Source organism: Gavialis gangeticus, unplaced genomic scaffold, assembly GCF_001723915.1.
Source record: "Gavialis gangeticus isolate Ggan-Ray unplaced genomic scaffold, GavGan_comp1, whole genome shotgun sequence".
Lineage (NCBI taxonomy): Eukaryota > Metazoa > Chordata > Crocodylia > Gavialidae > Gavialis > Gavialis gangeticus.
In genome coordinates this window covers 11,906,721-11,916,478 of record NW_017729029.1, presented here as the reverse complement: position 1 = coordinate 11,916,478, position 9,758 = coordinate 11,906,721, and the positions used below count along the sequence as shown (strand labels likewise).

The 9,758-nt window shown below is 52.7% G+C and overlaps 1 protein-coding gene across 2 annotated transcripts in view; it reads right to left on the bottom strand.

The window, feature by feature from the left end:
* Nucleotides 1-3,690: 3,690 nt before the first annotated feature.
* HTR2C (5-hydroxytryptamine receptor 2C) overlaps nt 3,691-9,758 on the bottom strand; it is a 78,468-nt gene continuing 72,400 nt past the window's right edge. For both annotated transcript variants that reach the window (XM_019521258.1, XM_019521259.1), the window contains one exon: nt 3,691-5,705. In XM_019521258.1, the coding sequence (XP_019376803.1) occupies nt 4,873-5,705 (833 nt within the window). In that variant the 3' untranslated portion in view covers nt 3,691-4,872. The remainder of the gene's footprint in view (nt 5,706-9,758) is intronic.

The following is a 9,758-nucleotide window of genomic DNA, read 5'->3' as shown; positions in this document are numbered from 1 at the left end:
TACCGCTGGATCGCGGTCCATCACAGAGGCTGTGGATGCCTTTCCAGTGGGACTGAATGGGAGCAGGACTCTGGCTACACACAGCCATCGTTTTTGTGGCTGGATCAGCCGTGCTGGTACGTGTCCTGGCACAGCTGCTGCTATGCTGGCAGGTAGGGACGTCAGACCACGGGGCTGGGCTTCAGGGGCCTGACTGCATGGACAGTGGCTCTGGTTGCTTGGCCCCCAACGCAGGGCATGCATCTGAAAGCTTAGGGAGCCCTCCCTGGGGTCCCCAGGCTGTGCTTGCAGATGCACACGCAGGGTTGGGATGGGGGAATCCCTGGGGGAAGGGAACAGGGGGCATACTGCGCCATGAATGTACAGACATCCACCACGATAAAGCACCGAGAGCTGATAGCAGGGATCATCGTGCAACTCTTCGGGAGTATCAAGGGGCAGGGACGTCTGTACACCCATGGTCTGTCCCTCCGTTAGAAGTTGCACGGCAGGACAAGGGCGACGTCTGCTTGCAGCCTCTGTGGTCTGTCACTCGCCCGCTGTCTGATATAATATCTCTCGGCTACTTGCGGCCTGGGCTGAAACCAAAAACTGCTCCCGACCCGTGAGTCATCCACCTGGACAGAGCAGGGCTGCTCCGAGAAACAGCTCCCTGCCCGGTGCACGCGTGGCACGGACATGACACCTGCATCCCCACGCTGGCTTTGGGCCCTTGGGACTCACCGGGGCACCGATGACCCAAGGGGTACAAGGCCGGGTTTTTGGCCTCAAAATTTGGGGCCCAAGGGGCAGGCACCATGACTTCTTAGCAGCATACACTGTCCTCAGTGTTTTGAAAGGAACAACTAATGGGCACAAGATAAGCAACTTGCAATTACCGAATGATAACCCACTGTTGGGTTTACATGGCAGCCCAAACAGGCCTCTAAAGGGCACAGACCGGTGGGAGGCTCTTGGCAGACAAGGAAATCCTGGGTTAGGATCGGCTTGTGCCAATGGTACCACCGAATGGCATGCCTCGCGTGCGAAGTGGGAGGATGGGTTTGACCCAGGAGATACCAGCCTGACACCTGCGTGTCGAAACGCTGGTTTCTGCTTCTCCCTGGTCTATTCGTGGAGCCGCAGCTGTGTCCCCATGACCCTGACCTCCGGGATCTGGTCAGCGAAGGATTTCATGGGCCACCTGCGTGCATCTCTCCCCGGCTGCTTTGGGAAAGGAGGGCTGCTACCCACCGCCGCGTCCAAGGACCGGTTTCTGCTCTTCCAGCTCACGTCTCGGGGAAAGCAAGGAGATCTGCACGTTGGGCTTGTAAAGCAAATCACGGCTGAGCAGAGACTGGGGACCCAAGCACACACTTCCACCAGATATCTCCAGAGCAGGACTTCTGAAAGCTGCGCAAGAGGTAACTGCAGGAGAGGCAGAGCGGTTGGGAGGAGGACATGATGAAATGCAACCATATTTTAACCTCTCAACACTGTCACTTTTCATAGAAGTGGAGACTCACCTCTCTGAGGGCTGGGAGGGTGAGGACATTTGCTGGCGTGAAGATCCTGGGCCGCAGCCATCAGAAAAAAATCCATTACCTGCTCTGGCTCTTTTCATAAGTATACATTTTAATGGAGGCTGGGTGGAGGGTAGGGGGAAAGGAGGTGTTATTTCTTTGATGAAAAACCCATAAAAATAAAATTAAGTAAGAATGATTAAATCAACAAACTTTCTTTAATAAATTAATAGCAGCATCACAAAACCCTGGTGTGAAGAGCCAAAAGGATGTTGGGTAGGTGACAGTATTGAACCATTCACAAAGATGTTTCTCATCTGATGGCGGGGTGGGGAGGATTGTAAGGCAATCCTCTTGCATGTCTAAACAGATCATGTACATCAAAATGGGCTCAGCTGAGAAGCAGCGCTTACCATATTTACAGTTCTTGTGTTCAAATGGTTTCCTGTTTTTAAACATCTATAAAAGTTTGGTAGACTCTGTGTTAAATTCTCAGTATTTACATCCAAATACAGCAGGTGCTTTCTTTGCCCTCGAACGACAGAATCGGCCTGGACCGGATGGATGGTGCCCAGTCCAGGATGACCCTGGCCAGTGGACTTTGCTGGATGTTTGGATGTCAGGACACGTGCACTATTCACTCATGTGCTATAAGCTCTTGTCGTTTGACTTATTGCTTGATGCTTTTAAAGTCTGTGGTTGCTTTTTCAACCTACAGAGATGTCGAGATTTGTTTTTTGGAAAAGACGTGCTGTGAATTTGCCCTGCCAAAACACTCAGCAAAAGAAAACGCAGCTCCGATTTGCTCCAGTGCTTGCAGGACCCAAAGCTGAAGCAGGGAGTGGGGCAGCCCCCACGGACGTGAACTGGTCTCAATGGCTCAGTCCTTTCCTGCCGGCGCTGATGCTTGCAGGGAGGTGCCCGTGGGAGCAGGAGTAACACTCGAGGCCGTGGCTGGTCCCTGCTAGGCACGGGCCGGGCGCATGCTGCCTTCCTACACGTGGCAGGGTGAGCCCACCACTGCTACACCACCCCCCTTTCCCACTGATTTCAATTAAATGACTCTGGCTTTATCCTGATATGAACGAGACCCATTGGCTTCAGCGGAGCAAGTCCTGACGTCCGATTTCTGTGACAGCCCCATCCAGATTGCTGGATACAGCGCAATTCAACAGCATCGCCGGGCCACTAAACCGGCAGCTCAGGCTGGCACTTCCCAGACCTTTATATCTGCTGCTCACAGACACACCAAGTAAAGCCAGTCTCTGTTAGTCAAATGCAACTTGTTCTTGACCTGCAACAAGCCACGCTACTCTAGAACTGCTCCTAAGCAGAGGCTGCCACACGCTACCACGTGTACCTACCACACAGCAGCATTGTTGTAACGGGGCATTAGCTGATGAAGCTGTAAAACAGTAAGGGCTAGATCTGATGCTAAGTGACGCTCTGAGCACGAGGTGGCATGTGAAATGTACCCCTCCCAAGGGCACCGGCTCAAGAAGCACGTGCCTGAGAGCTCACCGACAGCAGCACAATCAGAAAAACCAGTCCAAATTACCTAGGTGTGCTGACTGCACATGCCTTAGTTAAACTGCATTGCAACCTGGTGCGGATGCACTTGCTCACTTCAGTGGGACGTTGCATCAATTTAGCTCATTTCAGTTTGGAAGTCAGGTGGACTCATTCAGATCCTGACTAGTGTCCACACCAGGGTTCAATGCCGTTTAATCCACTTTAAGGTTAATTCAGATGACCTTTCCTGAGCATCCCCATGCAGACCAGCCTTCAGCCACAACTTCCCCCCAGCTTCCTTCCTCCTTGCTCCGGGGTAGGACTTCCTTTCTGCTCTGCACCACCAGCATGCTCCCCAGACTGGCTCTCCTGGCCCTGGGGGTTTCCGACACCCCTCCAAGTCGCTCTCTGCCTCCACACAAGCCTGGTGCCTGGTGTCTGCAGGGATGGCACATGGAAAGCAAAGCTCTCGCTCCCAAATTTTAACCCTGCCAATCCCAGGACCTGCAAAAGCAGCATGTAAACATGCAAAGAAACAGCCGAGTTGAGAGACTGGGAGAGGATGCAAACCCGAGCTCTCTGGGACCAGGGCTCTCTTCCCCGGGTAAAATGAACAGCTTGGTGCCATGGGATGCCAAAGGCAGAGGGCTGGCCCCAATGGGGCTAGGTGCTCCCTGCACCAGCAAGCCAGGAGAGGTCTGAGGTCCCTCTTGACTCAACCGCTGGCCCAATTTGTCCTTTGCAGGGAAGATGTTGCATGGCATGAGTGAGGTCTGGGCCACTGCTGGCTCTGCAGCTGGGGAAGGGCAGGGCGTCTATGAACCGAGGGTGCTCTGGAGAGAAGGGATGCCAAGAAGCTTATGGGGTGGGGGGCTTGCACGCTCCCTTGCCCCAGCTGCTGCTGTGAGAAGCGTAGACCTGCCCACCTGCTCCCACGCCCTATGTGCTAGCCCTGGCACCCTCGGGTGCTCCCTGCTGCTGCCCACAAGCAGGCTGAGAACAGAAAGCCAATTTGGGGTGTCCCAGCCTGGAGAGCTGCAGGCCCTGTTTCCACGTGGGCCCAGCCTTGCCCCTGGTAGCATGCTCACAGGGGGCGGAGCAGGGCAGATGATCCTCCGGCACTGCTGGGATCCCAGGACCAGCTCGCACCAACATGCTGAGGTTGCACAGCAGTACTGGGACGGCCCCCCTCACTGCGGGCATGAATGAATATGTTTTAGTGCCCAGAGCCCACCGAGCTCGGCTGCCACGGACCTGTGGTCAGAGCTGACCCAACATCACGCCTACCGTGCCCTGCCTGCCGCGGCTGCTGCTTGGTGGGGCACTGCTTTCCTTCCAGGGTTGTGGCAAGATGAATTCCTGCACTCCCTGCCTCGTCATGGCCCCTGACATGGGTGAGGATTAAAGTACATATTTACTGTCAACCTGAAAAAAAAGTTAGACTGACCAAGACCATTTTCCTGTATTCAATATATAAGTATTAATAGGTCATTCTGGACTCCAGCAAACACCACCTGAGATAAATATTCAGCATTTTTGTTCATGCACTGGAAGAGGAAGTCATCGTTTTGTCTGTGACATAAGCAAAGTAACGAATAGTTTTTGATCTAGTATCAACAGTAAATAGAACCTTAAACTTCACTGCGGGGTGTGTGTGTGTGTATATATATATATATATCTGTGTATATATATGTATATATGATTTAAAGTACTGGACCGGAAAGATGGATGTTTAAAAAAAAAAAGCTTTGTTCGGAAGCAGTATTTACAATGTTCTTCGACGGAGACACACATTGTTACACAACCGTGTTTGGGCTGCAGACGCATCGCCGCAGACGGCTGCAGCCGCGGGTCTCTGCTACACGCAGCTCACCCTTTCGCTTACAACATTGCAGCTATTTATCGACAACTCTGAAGTCCCTGGCTGCATTTCTAAGCCCTCCTCAATGTCATCCAGCTCCATGCTGTTGAATTCATTGCCATTTCGATAGCTGTTTAAATTAAGGTCCTTCCCGTACAAAGCCGTAGAGGGGACGTTTGGACATTGGTTTTGTCTCAGAGTCGATTTATTATTGGCCTTGTATTGGCAGCGGATGTAGTTGGAGAAAGCCCTGCGATAGGTTTTATTGAAGAGTGTGTACACAAGGGGATTGACCCCGGAGCAGACATAACCCACCCACACAAACACGTCCAGGAGTTCGGTCAGGAGGCTTTCGCTGCAGGTTTCCGTGCAAAGCACAGACATGACGTTAGTGATGAAAAACGGGCACCACATGATAAGGAACAAAAAGAAGACGATGCCCAGGACCTTGGAAGCCCTCCGTTCATTGTTGATGGACTGCATGGTCCCCTTCCGAAAGAGCACGGCCTCCTTGTTCGCGGGGGAGTTTAAGTGAGAGGTGCCCTCATGATTCTGGAGCATGGAGATGTTCTCGGTGTTGTTTTCCTTCTTGAGGCAGCTCATGCTGCTCCGTCTCTGCTTGGGCATCTCCCCGTACATGAACACGGTGGCTTGCTTCTGCAGCACCTGCACCGTCAGGCAGTACGTGATCACCATGATGACGAGCGGGATGAAGAACGCCACGAAGGACCCGATGAGGACAAAGTTCCTTTCGTTCAGGACACAGCTCCCATTGACGAACACCCGGGAGTCGTCCTGCAAACCTATGACAGGAATGGGCGTGGAGATCCCTGGAACGGGGAATAAAAACAGACCGTTATGACAAGCCGAGGCCCGGAGCACGCGGGTCAGGGAGGCACGCCCTACGTTCGCTGGGCTGCGTATTCAATCCATTCAACCCAAGTTACTATCCTCTGGGGGAAAACAAAGAATCCCTTTTGCCGCGTGGAGGCTCGCTAGATGGCACTCCAGCTCCAGCGAGAGGACGAGCTGCCGTCTTGACTGTCTATATAGGTATGCCGCTGCGGAGCCACGCACTGAATCACCTCCCCAAGGTTTCACTGTAACTCAGCTACTGGGCTGTCCTTTCTCTGACATTCATTTTGCCCTGCAGATGCTCTCCCAGTTGCACACCTGGCGGCTATTTACAACACACACGGGCAACCCTGGTTTGGAGAGATTGTGAGAGCATGAAGGTAGACAAGATTCTCTGGGTAGATGTGATAGCTTTTATTAGAGCAACTAAACAGTTGAAAAAAATTGTTCTTTGCATGCTTCCGCCCTTCTTCAGGCCTAGGGAGAGTCTGCTGGGGTTCATGCACTCTCCTGGGTGGGATGGAAGTCAACATGCAAAATGCAGGCCTGTGAAAATGCAAGTGTGTGGTACATGCATGTGGGGAGCACAGACACTCTTAGCCACTGAGGGAGGAATCAATCACATGCAAGAAAGCTGCACCCAGCCAGCTTTTAAGGGCTGATCCATGAAATATGGTTGAAATGGGTCTGACAGATAAACAGCCGCCTTCTCCATGGCATTATGGCCACATGCTTAAGAGGAACTATTTGCTGGTTTTGGTCTGATCCTGAGTGGAGCTGACAGCTGCTTAGCGCCTCTCAGGATCCAGCCCCGTGCCTGTATTGCTTAGGGAGTGCAGACATCCCGGCGGGGATGTCTGCAAGCTGTGTACGTCTCTGGGAGCGGTGCTACCAGCACAGTCAGACTTGCTGGTACTCTGCAGGCAGCTTGGTGAGACCCAAGCAGGGTTTGCCTTATTCCTGTCCCCACGCAGCAAGGGCAGAGATGGCTCAAACCCCGGGCGCCTTGTGTTCCTGACAGGGCAGCGAGGTTGCACTCGCGCCAGGCCGTCTGCGATCTGGAGCCAGAGCACAGCAACGAGGCTTCGGGCTGAAGGCATGCAAACTTTAAGTGCATTCACTACACTGGTGACTGTGCACAGCGTCTGCTTCTCCAAGCCCCAGGCCTCCAGATGAAACCCCAGAAGTCACCAAACTTCAAGTGGGTTTTTGCTGTCTGACACCTCGGGCTATTCCTGCTGAGTGGCAGATCTGGTGAGGACGGGATGACAAACGCAAGACGAGGGAAGAGGACTCTCTCCTTCCCCACCCTGCTTTGCTTGGCAGGCTGCGCGCTGTCCTGGCATGCTGCCGAGCTCGTCTCTGGGGCCAAAGCCCTGTCTCTGGCCATGGCGCTTGTTCGCTGCAAAGGGAGAAAATGCAGTCTGCAGCATCGATCACATCGACAGCAAAACAGCCCTGCTCTGGGGGCTCAGGGCCAGGGTGGGATGTCAGAGAGACCAACACAATGAAACAGCCTGGAAATACGGGCGCATTAAACTACCCCGTCTCAGTACCAAGATTTTAGCCTCTGCAAAAGCACTTAGTGAATATGGGACACAGAGGGTGGGTCTCAACAGGGGTCTGATTAGCACCTTTTCAAGCTGCGTCACAACTGCAATGGAGAAAAATATGCAGAGACTGGGGGGGAAAAAAGATGACGAGAGAAATCATGCGTGTTTCAGGCTCCTTCAGCAAAACGGCAAAAATAGTAGTGGCAAAGGGAAACACGCTGGTAGGAAACAACGTGAATGTCGAATTTCCAAGGGAATATAATGAACATCGGCATGTGACACAAAACTACTAGTCGAAACAACCCGCGGTGGGCAGACATCTCCTTCTCCTGCTCTCCATGCATTATGATTTACTGAGCTGTACTACAGGAGCTGTTTCGGACACCGAATCTGCTGAGGCCCGTGGTGCCAGGTGCTGCATGAACACACGACAGGGGGTAGTTTCTTCCCAGAAAAACTGATGAGCTAAAGCAGTGGTCAGCCAGGCTCTGGAGCCGTGGGACAGGTGGGCTGGTGTCCCCCAAACCGGCCAGTTGTCGCTGTTTCCCCGCCCTGCCCGGCCACTGCACAAAGCCTCATCCCCACCTCCTGCCACAAAGCTCCCGTGACGGCTCTGCAGGCCGTATCTGGCTCGAGAGCTGTATGCTGCCAATTTCTGATCTAAACAGACAAGGCAGGAAAAGCTTTGGGTAAAGGGAGCATTGCTATCCCTGCTTTGCTCATGAGGCACCAAGGCCAAGATTGGGGCATCTACTCCCCCCCGGTGCCTTGGGACTCCCCGGCCCTGGGGTCACACTGGCAGCTTGTGCCAGAGCCAGGAACTGAACTCGATTAAAAGTGTAAAAAATAAAACAACATGAAAATAACACTCAGTCCATGGCTGCCGTCTCCCTCATTCGGGGGCCACAGTTCTATTCAGTTTACCCGCAAATGCTCCCCTGTGCAACCAGGTTGGGCTGCCTTCGTCCCAGGACAGTGCACTGTAGTTAGTGAAGTTGTGCAGTAATTGCTAATCAACCAGACAACAGCAAAAATGTAAGTGCAGGATGCAACTATATTAAAAGGTCAGCAATTATAAGAGATGAGCTGAAGCCATTCTGCTCCTGGATGCCAGTCCCCCCACCTCCTGCTGCTTGTTCAGTGGTTCATTTCATTCCCAGAATGACCTACATCTCTAGCAAGTCTCGCTCACTGGGTGATTATGTTAAAAGGAAAATGAGAAAAAACACGTTTTTTAAAGCCGTGGCCCATGCACATCAATGACACGAAGCCCAAAATAGTTTGTATCTATAGACGAGTGCGAAATGCAGGGAAGAATGAACGATGGCAATTTCCTGTTTGAGTGAAGTGGCTTTTTTGGAGTATATCTGCACAGTATATCCAAGCCCTGTCAGCACCATAGTGTAGCCTTTCCCAGGAAGTTATTAAGGGGATTTCTGCTGAATAGCAGTGACCTTATGAATGTTTCACAAGCATGCACAAGCTGTGCTCCTCCTAGCCCAAGCTCCAGCTCCAGGATCTGACCTTCTCTCTCTGTTCAGACTGGAAAAGGTAGCATCAGCAGTCGCTGGCCACCCTCCCCACCTCCGCTCCAACTCGGACTACTAGGATCTTAATCCAGCCTGTCTCGGTGTCTGTCTCAGTGTCCTTTTGCAATGCAGTCTGGGAAGCAAATACGCCTGCCGTATGCACAAATCAACAGCAAATTCATTCATGGTGTGACTTCACTGAGTTCCCGGGAGTTTCACCGGAGTTGGCTTTCGCCCGTGGGGCTTGTATGAATGGTGTGGCAGAAAGCCACCTTGGTTTCTCCCCAGAAATCTCTGCCCTGTGACACTGGGCATTCGGAGCCTGGAAGGTGGTCGGGCGCAGGGAGTTGGGTGGCTCGACACAGGAGCACCCCCTACTGGCCCGCCTCACGTGGTGGAAACAGCAGAGGGATACGAATACCCAGCTGTGTTCCTGAGGTGGGATCTCTGCACCCCGCCACATGTGGTGGCAGCGGTGGGATCCGACTAACCCTGCCGTGTTACAGGCATAATTTGGGAAGAGTAATAGAGTCACTGAAATCCCTTGAGCAAACAATTTCTAATTTGGCATCGGGTCGACTGGATAGTGTAGATAGCCAGGATGGCGGAGCAGTACGCCCAAAAGACCATGCCTGAACTGAAAGAGCTGGCGAAAGAGAGAGGCCTTCATGTGAAGAAAGGGCTAAAGAAGGAGGAACTGATTAAACTCCTGTGTGACAATGACTCAGCCATAGAGCAACCTCCACACACGCCAACTCCTGAGTCCTCCCCGGAATCACAGCGCTGCAGGCCAAGTCCGCAGCCCTCAGGGAGATCAACCCCTACGGAGGAACGACAGAGCAAGCTCAGGTATGAGCTGGAGCTGAAAAAGATGGAGTTGGAGTTGAAAAAGATGGAGATGGAGGCCCAGCGTGAGAAGGCACAGCTGGAGAAGGCAAAGATGGAG